This window comes from Scardinius erythrophthalmus, assembly GCF_964197995.2.
Source record: "Scardinius erythrophthalmus genome assembly, contig: HAP1_SCAFFOLD_657, whole genome shotgun sequence".
NCBI lineage: Eukaryota > Metazoa > Chordata > Actinopteri > Cypriniformes > Leuciscidae > Scardinius > Scardinius erythrophthalmus.
The window spans coordinates 1-24,292 of NW_028295964.1; the positions used below are offsets into that span (position 1 = coordinate 1).

The 24,292-nt window shown below is 42.6% G+C and overlaps 3 protein-coding genes across 3 annotated transcripts; 1 reads left to right on the top strand and 2 right to left on the bottom strand.

Moving 5' to 3' along the window:
* Nucleotides 1-2,912: 2,912 nt before the first annotated feature.
* On the bottom strand, nt 2,913-6,581 carry LOC308686693 (induced myeloid leukemia cell differentiation protein Mcl-1 homolog). The gene is made up of 3 exons (XM_081395126.1): nt 5,985-6,581; nt 3,567-3,817; nt 2,913-3,209 (listed from the first exon to the last, which is right to left on the bottom strand). Exons 1-3 carry the CDS (start codon nt 6,400-6,402, stop codon nt 3,093-3,095), a joined length of 786 nt encoding a protein of 261 aa, XP_081251252.1. The 5' UTR covers nt 6,403-6,581; the 3' UTR covers nt 2,913-3,092.
* Nucleotides 6,582-7,716: 1,135 nt separating this feature from the next.
* LOC308686692 (alpha-endosulfine-like) lies at nt 7,717-9,567 on the bottom strand. The gene is made up of 3 exons (XM_081395125.1): nt 9,377-9,567; nt 8,636-8,758; nt 7,717-8,545 (listed from the first exon to the last, which is right to left on the bottom strand). The coding sequence occupies exons 1-3, from the start codon at nt 9,428-9,430 to the stop codon at nt 8,375-8,377; spliced, it is 348 nt and encodes a 115-aa protein (XP_081251251.1). The 5' UTR covers nt 9,431-9,567; the 3' UTR covers nt 7,717-8,374.
* Nucleotides 9,568-14,655: 5,088 nt separating this feature from the next.
* LOC308686691 (Golgi phosphoprotein 3-like) lies at nt 14,656-23,209 on the top strand (the record flags this gene model as incomplete). Its single annotated transcript, XM_081395124.1, has 4 exons — nt 14,656-14,692; nt 14,904-15,088; nt 17,612-17,743; nt 23,087-23,209. Coding segments are annotated over exons 2-4 (432 nt in total), but the record flags the coding sequence as incomplete, so codon positions are not given.
* Nucleotides 23,210-24,292: the final 1,083 nt, after the last annotated feature.

Below are 24,292 nucleotides of genomic sequence, written 5' to 3' on the forward strand. Positions count from 1 at the left end.
TGCCAGGTTGAGCTGCAGGTGATGTTCCTTCATCCATGTGGAGATGTCCGCCAGACAGCTTGAGATCCGTGCAGCTACTGTGGGATCATCTGGTTGAAACGAGAGGAAGAGCTGTGTGTCATCAGCATAGCAGTGGTGGGAGAAGCCGTGTGCCTGTATGATGTGTCCCAGTGATGTGGTGTAGATGGAGAAGAGGAGCGGTCCAAGCACTGAGCCCTGGGGAACCCCTGTGGTCAGCTGATGTGCTCTGGATACCTCGCCTCTCCATGCGACCCTGAAGGACCGACCTGTGAGATAGGACTCAAACCAGTGGAGTGAAGTTCCTGTGATGCCCAGAGATGAGAGGCTGGGCAGAAGGATCTGATGGTTCACGGTGTCGAAGGCAGCAGATCCAGGAGAATGAGGACTGATGATTTGGAAGCAGCTTTTGCGATCCGTAGGGCTTCTGTGACCGACAGTAATGCAGTCTCAGTAGAATGCCCTTTCCTGAAGCCAGATTGGTTGACATCCAGCTGGTTGTTCAGAGACGGGAAAGATGTTACTTGGTTGAAAGCAGCTCTTTCAAGAGTTTCTGCAGTGAATGGTAGGAGAGAGATAGGTCTGTAATTCTCTACAGATGATGTGTTTAGTGTTGGTTTAAGCAGTGGAGTAACCCGAGCCGGCGGGAGTGCGGTAGGGAAAGTGCCAGTCTGGAGGGATGAGATGGTGATGTGTGTGAGTGCTGGGAGAAGTGTGGGAGAGATGGCTGGTAGAAGGTGTACTAGAGATAGAAGACACTAGAAAAAGCGGTATCCTCACAACTGTGTTCCTTTCTTGAAAGAAATGATATCTGGGAGGATTATCACACACACACACACACACACACACACACACACACACACACACACACACACACACACACACACACACAAACAAACGTGCACACTCTCACACACAAACATGCACACTCTCTCTCACACACACACACACACACACACACACACACACACACACACACAAACGTGCACACTCTCACACACACACACACACACACACACACACAAACATGCACACTCTCACACACACTCACCACACGCACTGCTGAGGAAGTTTTCTCAGAAATGTTTGTGGTGTGTTGTTGATCTGCTGATAAAACAGACGAGTGTGAGTGTGTGTGTGTGTGTGTGAGTGTGTTTCTCTCTCAGATGACGCTTCATATTTGCTTTTATATTATTAATGAGGAATAAATTAGATTTCCTTTCCTACAGCTTACATCGTGCAGGTCTTTATAAATTGCAAGTGTGTTGTTGTGCAGAGCTGCTGTTGTGTGTGTGTGTGTGTGTGTGTGTGTGTGTGTGTGTGTGTGTGTGTTTATCTCATCTCATATGCTGTTAACCAGAGATGCTGAAAGCAACACATCAAACGCGATGTTGAGTTCTATATTTGCTGACTTGCAGAGAAATCATCAACTCACTGAACCAGATGACAGAAACCACACACACACACACACACACACACACACACACACACACACACGACCTACTGAGACGATAAATGTCACACTTCTGCTGTGTGCGGTTAGTGCTGCACCAGAATCAACAAACACACACTCAAATACACAAACACACACTCAACACTCAGAGACACACACTCACTCTCTTACACACACACACATTTTTATGATTTAATTATGTTTAATTTTTGTTTGAAAATGTATTTATTTTCAGTATCGATTCAGTTCAGTTCAATAACTGTGTACAGTTCATATGTTGTGCTCATACTGTATATAAGTGTATTTGTGCACGTGTGTGTGACAAACTCCTGTAACACACACTGGAGCAAAGCCACAGGAGTGTTTTACATCCCTCGCATCTGTGTGTAGTGTGTGTGTGGCTAATCATTTGATGTGTGTGTGGAGTTACTACACAAAAATATCATTTATTTTTTATTTGTCATATAGTTGTGAATGAAGTGTGTGCTTGTGCAAGAGTTGTGTGATGTTCAGCTTCTAATGGAGCAACGGCTCAATGAAAAACTGTAAATCATGTTTATGGAACATTATAATATTAGAAGAACCGGTCTTGTAATGTTGAGAGGAAACATTTTCTGAACGTCCTTGTTATTAATATATTTGCTGGACGCTTTTGTGATGTAATCAGACAACACTGTGGAACATCCAGATGATTACTTTAGATGAATGCTCTATTGTTAAAAGAAAATTCTTTAACGAGTTCTTGGAATATTATGCATAACTGATGATGCACTAAATCTTGGGAGGAGACATTTGAACATTATTCTTAGAGTAATTTAATCGGAAGGATCAGAGAACAGGAAACACTCTCTCAGAGTTACACACACTTACATTAACACTTCATCAGATCGAGACTCTTCTCTCCACACACACACACTGACTTCACAGAGGAGTCCGGCTTCTGCTCGCCTCATGGTTGAAGTTCATCATTGATTGTCATTTGCTTGTTTAACGGTGAAGCTGCTCATAAAGCACTATAGAAATAAAGCTGAATTGACTTGAGCACTATATATCTATAATAATCTAGTGAACGACAGGATTTGGTCAGAGTTATTCAGAGTTATTCAGAGTTATTCAGAGTTATTCAGAGTTATTCAGAGTTATTCAGAGTTATTCAGAGTTATTCAGAGTTATTCAGAGTTATTCCCACAACTCAAACGAAAGCATTTGCACGATCTGAGAAATGTTGCCGTTTTCTCGCTTTCGGTTCACAGAAGCTGTGAAACAGGATCTGCTCGCTTCTCGTTCCCTAAAGGGCGAGCTCAGCGGAGGCCGGCTCATCTTACCCCAGGACCCCGGAGCTGCAGAACCCGTTTCGAGGGAAGCAAACGTGCATAAAGCCCTGTGGTTTATTTACGTGTCTACAAGGCGAAGCATAATCACATGATGCACACAACAAAAGTTCTCTCCACGATTTTATTAAAAAAATAAATCTGAAAAAGCTAAAATCTTGTATCTGGGTCAGGAAGAGCCCAGTCGTGTGGCGTGAGCAGGCGCCGGCGCCGAGTCGGGCCGGAGCTCAGCCGGAGTTTAGCCAGAGCCACTTGTGCATGTCAGTGTCCATGTCGGAGCGACCCGTTCGTCACCGCATCAGGAAGGCCAGGCCGGCGCCGATGCCCGCGCAGCCCACGACCGCCATCAGAGCGTTACGCACCATCGACTCCACGTCCTCCTCGCGGAAGAACTCCACAAACCCTTCCTGCAGAGAGAGAGGACACACACATGAGCAGGAGACACACACCAGACCTGACACCTGAGCTCAGCTTCACTTCTGCTCAATGAACTCCACGAGTGTGTGTGCGTGCACGTGTGTGTGTGCGTGTGCACGTGTGAAACACATGAGTGGAAAACACTTAACACCGGTTCTGATACCTGAGCTCAGCTTCACTTCTGCTCAATGAACTCAGACCTTCACGTGTGTGTGTGTGTGTGTGTGTGTGTGTGTGTGTGTGTGTGTGTGTGTGTGTGTGTCCCAAGCCGTTGTGATCTGCATTTCGTGATACACATCTGCGATATTCGGCTATATTGCGCGGCGCTAATAGAGTGACTGACTCACCCAGCCGTTGTTTTTCTGCATCCAGTGGTGCTGTTCTGAGATCAGGTATGAGGAGATCTGCTGCGCCACGGCCTCCACACACTCCTCGCGCCCGCACTCCTTCAGGCGCGCACACACCACCGCCCCGAACGCCACCAGGCTTGTGATGCGGCCCCAGTTCGTGCTGCCGTCGCTGAACATGTTCTTCGCTATCGAGCCGATGAGGTCCATCGAGTCCTTCTCAGAGTCCATGTGGAGACGCTGCAACATCCCTGAGGAGACAGAGCAGAGTCAACTACTGATCCCAGATCAGATCACAAAACATCCCTGAGGAGACGAGCAGAGTCAACTACTGATCCCAGATCAGCTCACAGGAACAACTGATCACATGACTCACATGATCTCTCCTCATGCAGTGCTGGTGTTTAGTGCACTATTGCATGATGCTGATAAAGGACACATTTCCCTTTGGTTTTTCAATCAGAATTGTGAAATGTAATCAGAATACATTACCTAAAATGGAATGTAATCTACAACCTACAATGTCATAGATTACATTCCTAACTAGTTTTAGTTAGACCAGCGCCGGGAGCGCAGACCATTTATCCCGTCGTACAACTAGGAGTGGATTCAGACGCCCTGAGAGCACTGGCTTTAGACCATACCTCAGATCATTAAAATAGGGGCCCTGAACTCAGATCAGCTCATAACTACTGGACTCAGATCAGCTCATAACTACTGGACTCAGATCAGCTCATAACTACTGAACTAGGGCTGCACGATTAATCGCACTTTCCATGTAGTCGCAGTTAAATCGAGATGGCTTATCGTGATTTTGAAGTCACAAAGGCTGCGATTATACTTTATGTGCAGCTTGTCAGTGATGTACGGCTCAGTAACGCGTCTCACTCTGAAAGCACTGTGAGTTTGAGTCACTTATAACGTGCATTTTAAAAAACACGCGTTAAACGTCTTTCCAAACACGAGAAGCATTTATGAACCTCTTTTTAATAACATGCGACATTTAACAACATGCATTTACTCCAAACACACTTCATAACGACAGCTGAGCTCCTCCTGTGAGATGATGAGCTTCTGACACAGAATAAGGCAGTCGTGTGTTTATTAGTCATGTTTAATCAAAGCGTTTCGGTCTTCTGCTTATTCAGCTACAGCGATAGGGCTCTCCTGGAATGATGCGCATTATTGTACTTCTGCGGAGGGGCATATTTAGCGTGTTTGCGTGAGAGCGCCCTCTGGTGTTCAGATGGGGCAGTGTTTACTACCAATCATCCGCACTCCACTGACAAGCTGCGCATAAGATAATCGCAGCCTTTGCCAAATAGCATGCGGTTTTATTGCGATTAATCGTGCAGTCCTATACTGAACTCAGATCAGCTGACAGAACTACTGAACTCAGATCAGCTCACAGAACTACTGAACTCAGACCAGCTCACAGAACTACTGAACTCAGACCAGCTCACAGAGCTACTGAACTCAGACCAGCTCATAGGAACTGACCATGACACACATATGAATCTCTACTCATGCGGTTCTGATGTAATGTTTATTGCACCATTGCATGATGTTGATAAATGAAATTCTTTCCCTTTAAAAAAAAAAAAAAAAAAGGTACAAAGATGCCATTCAAATCATAATCTAATTTAAAAAAAGAAATCTAAAAGTAATCAGAATACATGACCTAAAATGGAACGTAATCTACTACCTATAATATCATGGATTACAATCCTAACTACAGTTTTAGTCACGTCATTTGCAATCAGTAATAGATAAATTTGCATAATACACATTTGCTATTATACCGTAATTACATCCAATTTCGCTGGCCCCGCCCCCTTTTGACTGACAGCGCATAACCAGCTCTGGCCTTTGGCCGCACTAAACTGCAGAGTTCACGAAATTCTCGCAGTGAAATCATTTATTAGCAATGTGTTAAAAACTGTTCCACTCTGCACTTCTGAAGCGGTTAGTCAGTGTTTCTGAAAGCCGCCTCCCCCACACTGAGCCGAAGATAAGCGGAACTCCGGCTTTCCGAGAAGCGCGCTGACGAACTCTGCGGTTGACCAGATAAAGCCCTACCGAGAAAAACCCCACCGAGGAACAGAAACAGCTTTATTTACGATCACAGAACTAAAAATAATACAAAATGAAACTAAATAAAACACTTGAGAGACAACTTATATCACTATCATAACCGAAACAAATAAACTGATCAGAAGTAAAAATATAGCTTATTATAATTAGTCTGTAAACTGACAAAGTGACTCTGGTTTACTCTTAAATCAGACAAACTCATTTTAGAGTAATCATTTATACTGTATTCTTCTGATGAGTTGATCTATGTTTGGATTTAGTACTTTAAATATAAAAAAACAAAGACAAACAGCCGCACCGGGAGCGCGCATGCGCGCGTCTTACCTTTGTATACTATCTGGTGTTTCTCGAGAATCTCCCCAACGACGCGCTTCATTGTCGGCAGCGCGCGGTTATGGTTCTGCTCCGGTGAACACATTCCCGTGTGTGCGCGATAGAAGACCAGCAGGAGCTGTCGGGTATCACGGTCCAGTTCTGCGGACCCGAGCTCGTCTGAGTCCGGAGTGGACGGGAGAGAGCCGTCGGTCGCGGACACGAAGCGCCCGTCGAGCTGGAGGCCTTTCAGCCCGCTCGTTCCGTTCGTTCCCGGTCTCACCGGCTTTAACGTGGAGTCCATCTCATCCGCGCACCCGTCCAGCTCGTCCTCGTTGTGCGCTTTCAGCGAGGGCACGAGCGTCGTGTGCGCGCCCTGTGCTAAAAAACTGATCGCGGCCGTTCGCCTGATTCCTAAAGCCAGAGTCATAATTACGCTTACAAACAGAAAAAAGATGACAGGTAAAACTTAAATACGACCTGAACGATTAAGATTGAAGCTTATGCTTTGTTTAAATAATGAAGGTTAAAGCTCGAAGGCGACGGTTATAGTGCTCGTGATGGTCGACACTCTTGTGCGAGTGAAGCGGAAGTTGCTAGAACAAGGATGGGTTTTATATTGTCTGCGTAATGACGTGTTCTTTGAGTCATATCCTTAACCCCGCCCCTAATATCCATATATGGCTTTCCTTTTTTAGCATTTCCGAAGAATTTCTCAATGTTCTTACCGAATATTTAGAACTGACTGAATGGAATGTTTCACCTGAAGGTCAGAAATGTTTTATAAACCACGTTGTTGGATGACGGTGAATATATATATATATATATATATATATATATATATATATATATATATATATATATATAAAAATTATTATTAATTCAATGTTGATTCTAGGTGAATTCTTTATATAATTTCAGCTCAGATTAGTGAAATACAGGCCTGATGCAAAGTAAATCAGTCACATCAGGGAGGAACTGGAGCTGTGAGATACAGAGATCAGTCAGTATGTAAAACTGAACCTGACACTAGTGACCCTTTACCCTCTGACTCACGCTGAGCCAGCTTTACACTCAACACATCAGCTCACACTCCATACACACACACACACACACACACACACACCTAGGCGTTGCATTTGGAATTTTTATATGATGTATATCTTATTGAATAGATATGATTACTTTCTGTCAAGTATTTTCAATCAAAAAGCTCAGTGTTGCTGTCACTATAGAGACCTCTGGTGGGCATTGGCCTTCTATGATTACATATGACAATAGACTTGTAAATATGTGTTTTATATTAATGTGAGCAAAGCACTCAGAGCACAGTCTAACTTAATGTAAACTTTTATTTTTAAAAACTACCATCAAATTCTTCACTCCAATATTTTACACACACACAGCCTATATTTTAAGTTTTTTTGCATTGTGAAATTATTTGAAATTAGTGGAACGTTTATAAAGCATACTCTCTGATATCACTATGCTTTTTATGTTCTTTGTTAAGCTAAAAAAAAATCATTTTAATCTTTTTATGCTCTTAAATGATTGTACACTTTTATATGTATTTATCCGTCATGCAAAACAAAATGTTGTTTTAACTTTAAATTATTTCTGCATCATGATGTTTATTGCACCTTTAATTTGCAGATTTAATCAAAAACACGTATTATCGTAATTAATTATTATTATTATATTTTATAATCTAACCATCATGAAAATAATGCCACAATGCTGAAAACAAAAAAAAACCACAATCCTACACAACAGTGTGAGTAATTCTACATCACAGTGACAGTACATCATCAGCCAGTGAGAGGAATACTTCTACATCTCTGTTCCGCCCCCAGAAGATCTGATATTATTAAAGTGCGTGAGAAATCTGGGGTTTATTAGTTCAGTCTGAGGTAAAAACAGTCAAACTACTTCAGAAAACAGAACAGATACAGTTTATATTTATATTTATACAGGATTCTTTGATGAATAGAACGTTCAAAAGAATGGCGTTTATCTGAAATAGAATCTTTTGTAACATTATAAATGTCTTTACTGTCACATTTGATCAATTTTAAGCATCTTTGATGAATAATGCGTCTTTTTTAAATCTTACTGACCCCAGACATTGAGTGCTAGTGTGACGTTGGCCTATACCTCGTGTCAGGCCTATAAAGCACACGTTACTCCTCCACTGGACTGGTTTGGGACACACCCTGCTGGTTTCGTCAGCTCTCTCTCTCTCTCTCTCTCAGCCCAACCCTAGTGAATCTCCCATTAGATTTGATCTGCATCTTCAGTGTCTGGATCTTCTCTAGAGGTTTAGATCCCTCAGCTACCCCCGAGAATAAGCGCTATGACTCGTCTCAGTGTGTGTGTGTGTGTGTGTGTGTGTGTGTGTGTGTTTATCCGGCCAGTTTGCTGGCGAGGGCGCTGGGTTTCCTCTGAGGAAGATCCTGTGGTTTGGGAATATGGTCTCCGGTCACCAGCTTCTCTTCAGGGCCGGTTGCCAGCACGACTTTGCTCTTCATCTTGGCTTTTGCCATGTTATAATCGCCCGAGTCAAAGTACTTTTGCTGTAAGAGGAGGGATTTACACGCATCATTTAGACTGTTGTTCACTCAAACATGAAAATGATCCCTGGATTTACTGTTGGCTCTACTCACTCCTTTCTGCAGCCTCTTCATCAGAAAGCCAGAACCGCCTGGTTTTTGTCCCAGATTTGGATATTTTGCCTTGAGTTTTGCCTCTTCAGACAGTACTGGGTTACAGATCTTTTCCGGAGAATCCTGCAAATACACATTTTTTAGACATTTCATTACATTTATTTTTATTTGATATTTTACAGTTAATATCGCTTTAAAATTATGATATTTTCCCATGAAGCTGATTTCAAACTATCTGTAATGTATAAAGCTGCATTGAAACAATCTATATTGTTAAAAGCGCTATATAAATGAAGGTGATTTGACTTGACAATAAATCACCATATGAATATGAATAAATGTGTTTTGACTATTTTAATGAATCAGTTCCGTCAAGTTATCAGAGCTAAATGTTTAATTATAAATATTTATAGACAAAAACAATTTCTCTTGATACAAGCAAAAACTGTTTACATTTGACAAGCGGCGAATATGTATACAACATGTTCTGCACTAACAAAATGACAACAAACACCGACCAATAGGAGTCTACTATCTATGTGACTGATGGACTGATCGACCAATCAGAGCGAGGATATGCTCGCAGAGTGGGTGTGACCTCGGTGAGGATCCGTTAAATCACGATTTCTTTTTTATTCCTGTCTTAACAGCAGTAAATACCAGTTAAAGTCATGAACTGGTTTTAAAATGACTGGTTATTTGTGTTTATGTTGTTTCATTCATTGATCGCAGTGGCGGTACCTGCTTCTCTTCGGACTCCAGCTGAAGAGAGTCCGTGTCATGATTCTCTGACATGATTCCCCCGCGACAGAAACACTGGAAATAAAAATGGTCTTTCGTCAATAACTAATAAAAATAGACTAATAATGTTAGTCAAAGAGCAGCAGGCGCGATAAATACTGCAATATATCTTGCCTTAAAGCCAAAATGGCGAATGACACGTGAGTGACGTTATCAGCATGGGTGGGTCCAGGGTGAAAGTGGCCAATGAGAGCGCGACGTGATGATTACGTAGAGCACATTGCAAATTATTTTTTATTTACATATATCTGTGTAATGAGTATCTAGTGTGATGAGTACTGATTTAAGCCTGCAGGTGGCAGTAATGTGGGGTATAAGATGAAGTGCATTCCCTAGAGGAAGAGGTTGTAATGGAGACATGCTTGGTGTGCCACATGGAATAAAGAAGCCAGTACCACCTATTCTTTTTATCTTTATTTGTTGTCTCTGGAACAATACATGGTACCAGGAGTGGGGTCTGAAAAACCCAATGGATGCCATTAAACCACCGGGATCGCTGAAGTTGTGTGGAAATGTTGATGCACATTGGAGGACTTTCAAACAGCAGTTTGAGTTGTATGTTGTTGCTGTTGGACAACAAGCGGCTGTGGATGAAAGAAAAATCGCCCTGTTACTTACCATTGCTGGAGCTGATGCCGTGGAGGTCTATAACACCTTTAATTTTGATGAAGAGGCAGACAAGAAGAAACTGGATAAGGTACTGGAAAAATTTGATGCTCATTGTTTGTCAAGGAAGAACGAGACATATGAACGATATGTATTCAGAACACGTGTGCAGCATGAAGGAGAGGCTTTTGATTACTTTCTGACTGATCTCAAGATAAAGGCAAAGACTTGTAACTTTAATGAATTGAGAGATTCAATGATTCGTGATCAGATTGTTTTTGGTATCTATGAGAAGAAACTGAGAGAAAGATTGTTACGAGAATCAGAACTCACCTTGGAGTATGCTGTCAAATTGTGCCAATCCAGTGAAGTAGCGAGACAGCAAGTGAAGCAGTTTGATGGGACTAATACGTGATACGTGTGTATCAAGTGATGATTCAGTCAAGTCTTCGATGTGGATTGTTCCTCTTGTGGTGAATGGGACTGTAGTACCCTTTAAATTAGATACGGGTGCAAAAGTTAATTTAATTAACATCAGAGATGTGAAAGCACTGAAAGAAAAACCTCTAATTAAAAAACGTACAGTTCCCCTCAAAGCCTATAATGGACAACCAATTGAAACACGAGGAATATGCAGACTAAACATACAAGTAAAAGGAAAGATGAAGAGTTTGATGTTTGTTGTAGTTCCCAATGGTCATGAATCTCTTTTAGGAGATAAAGCGTGTGAAGACCTTCATTTGGTTAAAAGAGTGTATCAAGTCAATAAGGAAACGGTAGTCTTACAGCCTGTCTGTGACAATATAACTGACATTGTCAAACAATTTCCAGATGTTTTTGAAGGTCAAGGCACACTGCCATTTACCTATAAAATACAACTGAAAGATGATGCTTCTCCAGTCATACATGCTCCTCGGCGGGTCCCTGCACCTCTGCGCGAGGCCTTGAAAAAGGAATTGGATCGCATGACCCAATCAGGAGTAATCCAACGGATTGATCAACCTACAGACTGGGTAAACTCCATAACATGTGTGAAGAAGCCTAATGGTGATTTAAGAGTGTGCTTAGATCCTAAAGACCTCAATGATAGCATCAAACGAGAACATTACCAGATACCCACCCGTGAAGAGATCATTAGTGACATGTCAGGAGCTAAGTTTTTCAGCAAATTAGATGCATCTCAAGGATTCTGGCAGATCCGATTGGATTCTGAGAGTAGCCAGTATTGTACATTTAATACTCCCTTTGGGCGATATTGTTTTCTTCGACTTCCTTTTGGAATCAAATCAGCTCCTGAGATTTTTCATCGAGCCATGGAAACCCTTATTGAAGGTCTAGAAGGTGTTCGAGTATATATTGATGATATTGTGGTGTGGGGGTCCACCATTCAACAACATAATCAGCGATTAGTAAAAGTGATGGAAAGAGTTCGAGCACATGATTTAAAGCTCAATCAGAAAAAGTGCCAATTTGGAGTCACAGAGATCACGTTCTTAGGGGACAAGCTGTCCGCAAAAGGTGTGGAGCCACATCCAGCAAAAGTGCAAGCCCTCCTTGATATGCCTCCACCTACAGATAAGAAGGGAATTCTGCGGGCTTTGGGAATGGTGAACTTCCTGGGAAAATTTCTGCCAAATTTGTCAGCTAAAACTACCCATATGAGAAAGTTGTTACAGAATGATCAGGAGTTTGTCTGGACTTCAGTACATGATCAAGAATGGAAGCAGTTAAAGGAGACTCTTACTACTGAACCTGTCCTTGTTTTTTTTGATCACACACGACCAACTAAGATCTCTACAGACGCCTCTCAGGATGGATTGGGGGCGGTGCTTCTTCAGGCCTTTGAGGATTCCTGGAGACCTGTGGCCTATGCTTCTCGATCTATGACAGAGACTGAAAGACGATATTCACAAATAGAGAAGGAGACTTTGGGTTTAGTATTTGGCTGTGAAAAATTTCATGGATATGTCTATGGATTACCTACTTTTACAGTAGAGACAGATCATAAACCATTAATCTCCATCATTCAAAAGAACTTAAATGATATGTCACCTCGAATTCAACGCATGATGATGAAATTACAGAGATATGATCTGAATCTAGTCTATACACCGGGAAAGTATATCATTGTGGCTGATGCACTGTCTCGAGCACCAGTAGCTTCGGAGATCAGCAAAATGGACGAAGTTGAGAGACATGTGAGAATGGTGTATTCAGCATTACCAGTTTCAGATGAGATGTTAAAGCTGATCGCAGAGGAAACTGCAAAGGACGCTGAATTGCAGAGGGTTATTGCACACCTTCAACATGGATGGATCAAAGGCAAGTGTCCACAGTACTTTCCTTTAAGGGCAGAACTGAGTGTGGTTGAGGGCATGCTGTTGAGAAAAAACAGAATTGTCATTCCAGTATCAATGCGCCACGACATGCTTCGTAGAATTCATGAGGGACATCTTGGTATCGAAAAATGTAAGAGAAGAGCTAGACAAGCTGTTTTCTGGCCTGGAATTAATGTGCACATTGAGAAATACATCAATCAGTGTGACGTCTGTCTGAGTCATCATTATAAACTGGCCAAAGAACCTATGATGATAGCTGCTCATCCTACTGAACCGTGGCAAAAAGTAGGAACTGATCTTTTCCAGTTGAATGGTAAGGATTATCTGGTGGTTATCGATTATTATTCCAATTATCCTGAAGTTGAACAGCTCCATCATACAACATCGAATGATCTGATTCAACACATGAAAAGCATCTTTGCAAGGCATGGAATTCCTCATATTGTGCAAAGTGACAATGGTCCTCAGTACACTAGTTGTGAATTCAAACTATTTGCGGAACAGTATGGTTTTAAACATACTACTTCAAGCCCACTTTATCCAAAGGCAAATGGTAAAGCAGAAAAAGGGGTACAAATTGTAAAAAGACTTATGAAAAAAGCCGCAGCAAGCAGGTCTGATATAAATCTGTCTCTTCTGAGTTACCGTTCTTCTCCACTCAGTTGTGGATTGTCTCCTGGTGAGTTATTGATGAACCGAAAACTGCGTGATACACTGCCAAAAGTATCCCTGAAAACAGAAAACAACAGTCTATCATTGAAAGAGATGCAACATCTTAAAAAGAAGCAGAAAGAATATTATGACAAGGGAGCTCGACATCTGAAACCTCTTTCTGAACGAGATACAGTTAGAATTATGGAGCCTACTGGATGGAAGAAGAAAGCTACAGTCCTAAAAGAGGTAAACCCAAGATCATATCTGGTTCAAACAGAAGATGGACAAACATTGCGGAGAAATCGACAGAGCTTGCTTAAGACTGCAGAGAAATGTCCTCTTGTTGATGAGCCAACCCTGTCTGCAGAACTGCAGTCTTGTGAAATGCCCCCTGTTGATCTGCAATGTCATGAAATGCTATCTCCAGGTATGTTTAATTCTGCAGAACAAATTCCTGAACTCGAATTATCTGTACCAAAGACTGACATGCCTCTCTTGCGGAGAACTAATCGAGTTCGAAAAGCTCCTGTTCGAATGGACTTATGAAAAAAAAAAAAAAATGAAATGAATTGATTGTTGACATTTTTTACAGTTGGGCTGATGTGAATTATTAGTCATTGTGAATCTAATGTGTTAAAAAAAAAAAAAAAAAAAAATGTGTTAAGATTGTGTAAAAAAAAAAAAAAAAAAAAGGAAAAAGATGTAATGAGTATCTAGTGTGATGAGTACTGATTTAAGCCTGCAGGTGGCAGTAATGTGGGGTATAAGATGAAGTGCATTCCCTAGAGGAAGAGGTTGTAATGGAGACATGCTTGGTGTGCCACATGGAATAAAGAAGCCAGTACCACCTATTCTTTTTATCTTTATTTGTTGTCTCTGGAACAATACAATCTGTATCCTTTTTCTACCCACCATAAATGTAAGATGTATAAAATATACTGTAATTTATCTCATGATTACATTACAGACCAATCTATTGAAAGCAGAATAAGTTCAGATGCAGTGAATGTGATCGCCGCGTGATGGCGCTGTTGGAGCGTTTGTCTTTTTTTTACTCAAAACCTTCTTTTATGCTTAAAACATACATAATGCTCACAATGCTTGTACTGTACATACAACATACATTTATCAAAATCCCAAAATGTAATAAAAAAATGTAATGCATACAGAAATATGTTTATACATATATAGGCTATGTATACATTTAAAAATATATTATTATGGGTCTATAAAAAAGGTGCAAGGTTTGAGGTAGCCTAGAGAAAGTGAAAATGACTAGATTTATTAAAGAATCGCCCATTTTTATGAAATTCGTAACCAAACAAAGCCAGATATCGTTGACTATGGCGTCGCACAAAGTTAATAAACTTGTTGGGTCACATTTTTTAAGTGTTTGACACTGCAATAAAAGCCTACGGTTTGTTGATGTGGATCCTGAATCCGGGTGACAGAACAGGTGCGCTCGTTCCGTGTGCGTCGAGAGTTCTGATTGGAGGAGAGGTGCAGGAGCTGCTCCTGATTGGCTGAGCGGTCAGAGGGGCGTGTCCGCAGGTGAAGCGCACTCGGGCGAGCGCACAGGGAAGTGAACGCAGTCGCGAGACAGAACTCTCGCACTGGACTGACGTTGTGCTTTTGATGAGGTAAGCCAGCAGATGCGGTGAGTTGGGCTGAGGCTCTCGGGCTTGTGTATGTTAGAGACGCTGATGCTGAATCTGAGCTGATTTACTAGAATCTTCCTGACAGGGTTTCATCATTACTCCTGTGTTAAAAGGGGAAATCTAAAGTATGTTAGTGAGTGATATCCAGATTGTGTGTGTGTGTGTGTGTGTGTGTGTGTGTGTGTGTGTTTGTGTGTGTGTGTGTGTTAGCAGGAGGAATGACCACGTTGACGAAGCGTACCCGGCGTGCGGAGACTCCAGCGGATGGAGGGAGTAACGCTGAGGAGAAGGAGGAGAAGAAGAGAGACGAGGATGAAGAGATCGACACCGACTCCAAATCACTGAGACTCACTCTGATGGAGGAGATCCTGCTGCTGGGCCTCAAAGATAAAGAGGTACACACACACACACACACACACACACACACACACACACACACACACACACTAACCCGACCCCTAAACCTACCCATCACACACACACACACACACACACACACACACACACACACACACAAACCCGACCCCTAAACCTACCCATCACACACACACACACACACACACACACACACACACACACACACACACACACACACACACACACACACACGACCCCTAAACCTACCCATCACACACACACAAACCCGACCCCTAAACCTACCCATCACACACACACACACACACACACACACACACACACACACACACACACACACACACCCGACCCCTAAACCTACCCATCACACACACACAAACCCGACCCCTAAACCTACCCATCACACACACACACACACACACAAACCCGACCCCTAAACCTACCCATCACACACACACACACACACACACACACACACACACACACACACACACACACACACACACACACACACACACACACACACACACACGACCCCTAAACCTACCCATCACACACACACAAACCCGACCCCTAAACCTACCCATCACACACACACACACACACACACACACACACACACACACACACACCCGACCCCTAAACCTACCCATCACACACACACAAACCCGACCCCTAAACCTACCCATCACACACACACACACACACACACACACACACACAAACCCGACCCCTAAACCTACCCATCACACACACACACACACACACACACACACACAAACCCGACCCCTAAACCTACCCATCACACACACACACACACACACACACACACACACACACACACACACACACACACCCGACCCCTAAACCTACCCATCACACACACACAAACCCGACCCCTAAACCTACCCATCACACATACACACACACACACACACACTAACCCGACCCCTAAACCTACCCATCACACACACACACACACACACACACACACACACACACACACAAACCCGACACCTAAACCTACCCATCACACACACACACACACACACACACACAAACCCGACCCCTAAACCTACCCAATACACACACACACACACACACACACAAACCCGACCCCTAAACCTACCCATCACACACACACACACACACACACACACACACACACACACACACACACACACTAACCCGACCCCTAAACCTACCCATCACACACACACACACACACACACACACACACACACACACACACACACAAACCCGACCCCTAAACCTACCCAATACACACACACACACACACACACACACACACACACAAACCCGACCCCTAAACCTACCCATCACACACACACACACACACACACACACACACACACACACACACACACACACACACACACACACACACTAACCCGACCCCTAAACCTGCCCATCACACACACACACACACACACACACACACACACACACACACACACACACACACACAAACCCGACCCCTAAACCTACCCATCACACACACACACACACACACACACACACACACACACACACACACACACACACACACACTAACCCGACCCCTAAACCAACCCATCACACACACACACACACACACACACACACTAACCCGACCCCTAAACCAACCCATCACACACACACACACACACACACACACACACAGTCGAAACAGTACTGGTGGTGTTAAATATTTCTGTAGTTATTCTGGAATAGTCAGGTTGAGCCGGTTGAGCGTCTCTCATTCAGGCTGAAAGGGTCTGAGAAGTCGAGCTGCTGTGTTTGAACACAATAACACACACTAACACACACTAACACACACTAACACACACTAACACACACTAACACATTTAGAATTTAGAGTGTGACTTTATTAGACCTGTGTGTGTAACGACAGACAGACAGTGTTTCTGCTGAACTGAGGCGTGTCTCTGTGTCTGTTCTTCTGTACGCCTCTGAGCAAACTCTCCTCTTACTTACTGAATATTACACTTCCTGTGTGTGTGTGTGTGTGTGTGTGTGTGTGTGTGAGTGAGTGTGAGTGAGTGTGTGTGATGACAGATCTTATGCTAGAATCCCTTCAGATTATGAGTGATTACGCTGATGAGAAACACTACTTTATTAGTTCATCTGACAAATGATCAAATGTCTATGTTCAGTTCTGTCAGAAACCTGTGATCCTGTAGCTCTGCTTCCTCCAGGTGTCTTCGTTTAATCATTTACTGTTTTATTGAGCGAATAACTACATGGTTTTTGTTCTTATTTGCACAAACTGCTTGTGTTAGCATGTTGCAGCTGCTTTATGTTGTTATGGGCTTTATTTACACAATAGCAATGGCTGCTTTAACTAACTGAACGTGGAAAGGCTAGTGAAGAACACCAAGCTCAGATCACACACAAGTGTTCTCTCTCTCTGTAGGCTTTATAACTTATAATGAATGTCGTGTAATATTTAGTTGTGTTTGTCTGTGTTGTTGATCTGTGTGTGTGTGTGTGTGTGTGTGTGTGTGTGTGTGTGCGCGCAGGGCTACACGTCCTTCTGGAACGACAGCATCTCGTCGGGTCTGCGCGGGTGTATTCTGGTGGAGCTGACGCTACGAGGACGAGTTCACTTGGAGCCTCCGAGCTCGCGCCGCAGGAAACTGCTGGACCGCCGGGTGAGCGCACACACACACACTGATGCATTCTGGCTGCTAACACGATTAGCATATTGCTAGCATGATGCTAACATGATTAGCATTTTGCAGTCATGATTTTAACGAAATGCTAACAAGATTAATATGCTGTTAGCATGATTCTAACATAATTAGCATGTTGTGAGCATGATGCTAACATGATTAGCATGTTGCTAGCATTATGCTAACACGATTGGCATGTTGTTAGCCTGATGCTAACACGATTAGCATGTTACTATCATGATACTAAAATGATTAACATTTTGTTAGCATGATGGTAACATAATTAACATGTTCCTGGCTTGATGCTAACACAATTAGCACGTTGTAAGCATGTTTTTAGCAAGATGAAAACATGATTAGCGTGTTGATAGCATTATGATAATACGATTGGCATGTTGCTAGCCTGATGCTAACACGATTAGCATGTTACTAGCATGATATAAACATGATTAACATTTTGTTAGCATGATGGTAACATAATTAACATGTTCCTGGCATGATGCTAACACAATAAGCACGTTGTAAGCATGTTTTTAGCAAGATGAAAACATGATTAGCGTGTTGATAGCATGTTTTTAACAAGATAACACAATTTGCATGTTGTTAGCAAGATAACAAAATAAGCACGTTGTTAGCATGATGCTAACACTGTTACCATGTTGCTAGCATTATGCTAGCTCATTCTGACTTGTTTTAACCCTAAGCTAATTGATATTAGCATGTAGCTATTCACTGTTACTATGTGTAACATGTTGGAAGTCCTGTTTGCTGGCATGAGTCAAAAGATCCGAACCCCATCTCTAACTGTGCGTTCACACCGCCAGCGGCGAGAGCGTCAAAGTGGCCGGAAGCCATTCATTTTCAATGAGAGCCGGCGACGAGCTCCGGCGAGAGCGGCGCGGCGCGTCTTGGACGGCGAGAGCGGCGAGAAGAGTTGAAATCAAGTCAACTTTATGGTAATAAGCTATGACGCGGTTCGGCGGCAACCAGCGGCAACCAATCGGAATGTAGAAGTCCTCCGCCTGAGAGGAAAAAAATCACGCATTCTAATCTACGTCAGAGCGCCAGAGCGTCCCCGAATCTTTCTACAGCGTCGGTGGCAGGGCGGCGAGAGCGAATTTTGCCGCTCTCGCCGGTGGTGGTGTGAACGTACAGTAAACATGATTAGCGTGTTGATAGCATGTTTTTAACAAGATAACACGTTTTGCATGTTGTTAGCAAGATAACAAAATAAGCACGTTGTTAGCATGATGCTAACACGGTTACCATGTTGCTAGCATGATGCTAGCTAATTCTGACTTGTTTTAACCCTAAGCTAATTGATATTAGCATGTAGCTATTCACTGTTACTATGTGTAACATGTTGGAAGTCCTGTTTGCTGGCATGAGTCAAAAGATCCGAACCCCATCTCTAAGGCCACATCCACACGAAGCCACAGCTTTCCCTATCCGATGTTTTTTTTTTTCCCCGTTCAAAAAAAAAATTCCGTAAACACGGCGTTGTCTCACGAAATATCTGCGTACACAAGAAACCACTGAAACCGACTCAAAACGATGTAGTATACATGCCAGACCAGTATGTGGCGCTGTAATTCTGCCACAGACATACACTAAAAATGGAGGACAAGAAGACTTTCTCATATATTCCTTGCGCGCTGTATACAATAATATTAGAACAGTGGCTTATTTTTTTATTTTTTAACCAAGAACTTTACTGAACAATATGAACAACCATAAATGGCCTGGTACAAAATATGAGTCACGATATTCGATAGTTAGCGGACGCATAAAGCTTGCCACAAAGAACCGGCAAAAGTAATCATTATGAATGTGTCAAATATAGCAAGGAGACATTTTAATTGTTTATTAATAAACTAGTGTTTTCTGTGTAAGTCTCGGCTAAAGATGTTGACGATGCCGACTCGCCACCTTCGCAGTATTGTGAACGTGCCTATAGAGAGAAATGTACACTTCATACGGAATACATAAGAGAGTTGTCTGTTTCTTTTCGTTTTGAATTGTTTTGTTTAAAAGTGGACATTACAAGCTTTCTATATTTCTGAGTTTCGGTTCATTTATGAGACGAGCTCCAGTTCACGAGCAATGCAAGTTATATCGCGCCGGCGCCTCCATGTCCTGATTATATTGTCTGCTGTATTCTGCTTCTTATTTATTAAATCCAGGCAATTGGTTGATGAAACATTGATTAAAATTATAATTTTACAAAACGAAATTCACTTTAAAGAAAGGTTTTATACAAAACTTAATGTGGTCAAAATTAGCCTATGTCTCCCGATTTATTGCGCAACTTATGATTACTCATGCTGTTCACTTTTCATATAATCAACATAGATGAAATTAAAAAAACAACATATCATTTACACATAAATATGAAAATGAATACATTTTCTTTAATGGCTACAACATGTAGGCCTACAGTTCAGAGACATTTAATGTCAGAGTGGAATTTGAGCGAACGCCGTTACCGGTGATCATGAGGGGCGGGGTGCGTTTTTTGAATCATAATCAAATAATTCCCAGTGATCGTTGAATATTATTTTTTCTTGAAACGCCCATCCTTACAAAATACGAAATGTCTTAATCAGACAACAGACAAGCATAAGAAAGAAAATATAAATCGGCCTAAATAAAGAAGTAAAAAAAAAAAAAAAAAAAAAATACATTCAAGTAAATAATAAATAAAGAAATAAAAGAGGCTCAGCAGCTTCTGCAGCACGGACACAAGCATGTAGTCGGCAGTTGTTGTTGCTGTGACTTAGCGGAGTCTGACTAGTTGACACTTGGTGTGATGACATCATCATTTCACAAAATGTACGGATTGGCCGTACACACGAAAACGCCAATACGATAATATTTTGTGCGGATACAGCTAAAAACGTCTCCGTGTGGACAGGCCTGAATGTTTCAGCTTCAGTGTGAAACTTGTGTGCCTCAGTAAATCAGTCTCTGGGCATCTGAATGATCAGTGTTCAGCAGAGACACGGATGCAGATGTTCCTGTGCTTGAACACACACGTGAACACGCCTAATCTCTGAATGCGAACGGGTGTGTGTGAGGATTCCTCGTATAATGAGTGCTGATCCGGACCCGCTCGACCGGCTCGTTCACACCCAGAGAGCCTGAGGACATCTCTCAACCGATGATTAAACACTTTCATATTTCCTTATTTACTTTAGATTATATGAGACTACAGTATTACTCGGAAATTTTATTTCAGACATTTTAACACTTCCTTATTTAATCTTCTGAAAACCTGCCATGAAATTAAAGCGGCTATTTGTTTGTCAAAATACTTGAACCGGCCACTCAGGAATCACCCGTGTGTACTTATTTATTTATTACTGCCAGTGTGTGGTAATAATGGTTATTGAAATATCCTGATTTAGATGATGTGAGAATACAGTTTTACACGGTAAATTCATATGTGGCCATTTTTAAAAATGGCGAAATTCTAGATTTTCTATCAAATATATAATTGCTAAATATTTTGATTGCCATTTTATAAAAAAAATAAAGTAACTCTATATCCAATAATTTATTTATTAACGTTTTATTATTATTATTTATTGTAATGAGACATGAAAATAGCTTTTGTTGTGGATATGGTGATCAATAATAAATATTAAATAAATAAATAAATCCCCCAGCTGGAGTGCCTTTGATCTCCACCAGAGGGCGCTCCTCCACAGCCACAGCAACATGGACTACGTTTCCCACAATGCACTGTCCAGACTCATCATCACTGATTACTGCCAGCTGTGTGTGTGTGTCATAACTGCTCCTCCTGACCCTGTTTGCCTCATTTATGGGAGAAATTAAGCTTTTCAAAGCTTCAAATCAATTGAACTAATTGCTTTGCACAATGCTTCACTGATTGGAGGCGTTTGAGACTCCTCTCGCTGGCGACCCCTGCTGGACAGAGCAGAGATCTGATTACTGCCAGCTGTGTGTGTGTGTGTGTGTGTGTGTGTGTGTGTGTGTGTGTGTGAGTGTGTTCGAAGCGTTTGAGACTCCTCTCGCTGGCGCCCCCTGCTGGACAGAGCAGAGATCTGATTACTGCCAGCTGTGTGTGTGTGTGTGTGTGTGTGTGTGTGTGTGTGTGTGTGTGTGAGAGTGTGTTCGAAGCGTTTGAGACTCCTCTCGCTGGTGCCCCCTGCTGGACAGAGCAGAGATCTGATTACTGCCAGCTGTGTGTGTGTGTGTGTGTGTGTGTGTGTGTGTGTGTGTGAGTGTGTTCGAAGCGTTTGAGACTCCTCTCGCTGGCGCCCCCTGCTGGACAGAGCAATGATCTGATTACTGCCAGCTGTGTGTGTGTGAGTGTGTGTGTGTGTGTGTGTGTGTGTGTGTGTTCGAAGCGTTTGAGACTCCTCTCGCTGGCGCCCCCTGCTGGACAGAGCAGAGATCTGATTACTGCCAGCTGTGTGTGTGTGAGTGTGTGTGTGTGTGTGTGTGTGTGTGAGTGTGTTCGAAGCGTTTGAGACTCCTCTCGCTGGCGACCCCTGCTGGACAGAGCAATGATCTGATTACTGCCAGCTGTGTGTGTGTGAGTGTGTGTGTGTGTGTGTGTGTGTGTGTGTGTTCGAAGCGTTTGAGACTCCTCTCGCTGGCGCCCCCTGCTGGACAGAGCAGAGATCTGATTACTGCCAGCTGTGTGTGTGTGAGTGTGTGTGTGTGTGTGTGTGTGTGTGTGTGTGTGTGTGTGTTCGAAGCGTTTGAGACTCCTCTCGCTGGCGACCCCTGCTGGACAGAGCAGAGATCTGATTACTGCCAGCTGTGTGTGTGTGTGTGTGTGTGTGTGTGTGTGTGTGTGTGTGTGTGTGTTCGAAGCGTTTGAGACTCCTCTCGCTGGCGCCCCCTGCTGGACAGAGCAGAGATCTGATTACTGCCAGCTGTGTGTGTGTGTGTGTGTGTGTGTGTGAGTGTGTGTGTGAGTGTGTGTGTGTGTGTGTGTGTGTGTGTGAGTGTGTTCGAAGCGTTTGAGACTCCTCTCGCTGGCGACCCCTGCTGGACAGAGCAGAGATCTGATTGCTGCCAGCTGTGTGTGTGTGTGTGTGTGTGTGTGTGTGTGTGTGTGTTCGAAGCGTTTGAGACTCCTCTCGCTGGCGCCCCCTGCTGGACAGAGCAGAGTAACTGCAACAAGAACTCAAGCCAAACATGCAGAAAATCAGCTTTTATAAACGCATTGCTGATACTTTATTGAAAGTTTACTGAAGTTACGTGAGTTTTTCAGACACAAGCACATTGTTATTAACTGTGTGTTTGGTGTGTTTGTTATTAATGTGTGTTTGGTGTGTTGCGCAGGTGTTGTTCAAGTCGGCGGCTCCCACCGGTGATGTTCTGCTGGATGAAGCGCTGAAACACATCAAGAACACAGAACCACCGGAGGACGTGGCCAGCTGGATCGAGCTGCTCACAGGTGAGACACACACACACACACACACACACACACACACACACACACACACACACACACACACACACACACACATTCCACACTAATGTCGCCCCTGTGATGCCTAAAAAATGCTATCTAGAGAGGGAGGCTTCTTTAGACAAAGAAGACATTTTTTATTTATTTTATATCTTGTTTTCCAGTACAAGCATCTTCATCTGTGTTGGTGAGTGTGTGTGTGTGTGTGTCAGGCCCGGCTCCACGGGGGGCCAGTTAATAAATGACGTTTTGTGTCTCTTTAATGTGTCTGACAGATCGCTCAGTTAAAGCGGCTCGTGAACCGATCATCTCTTCCTTCTAGTTCATTTACAGCATCAAATAAACATGAATGAACATCAGAAGGAATGTTGTTTTAACCGCGGAAAGACGTCAGTACACACGCTGTTATTCAAGTTCAAATCCTCCAACGTTAATCTACGAACTCTCCTGACCGCTTTGTCGGACGCAGATGGCGGATTATTGGTCAGATCGCCTGTCAATCAAACTCCCTGCGAAGGGTCAATTCAGCTCCAGATATTTTCTGTTTTTTCTCCGAGACAGAGTTAGCTCCTTCACTTCGCTATCTTTGAGGTAAACGGACGTGCTGAATTATGAAGCAATATAATGGCTGTTACTGTTACGACAGTTACAGCCAATTAACTTTATTAGCACTAACTGTTAGTGAACTTGATCACCACACTCTGTAGCCTAATAAAACACAACATGTACAGATTTCTTGATCCAAAAGGAAAACCTTGTGTTTTGGACATGAACTGGACATAGGTGAGTTTGTAACAGAATTCTCTAAAATGAGTAGAAGCTAATGTTGTAAATATTATAGTGATATAAGTACATCTTTTTCAAGACCTGCCCTGTTTTCCTCAAATCTAAGGTTACTAAACTGATACAAGATCTGTTGTGGTAAAAAAAAAAAAAAAAAATTTTTAAATTAACATTTTTAGTTTGTAACAGTTTTCTAAAATGAGCAAAAAGCTGATGTTGTAAATGGTATAGTGATGTAAATAGTTATTTTAAAAGAACTGCTCCTTTTTATCAAATCTAAAGTTACTTAATTG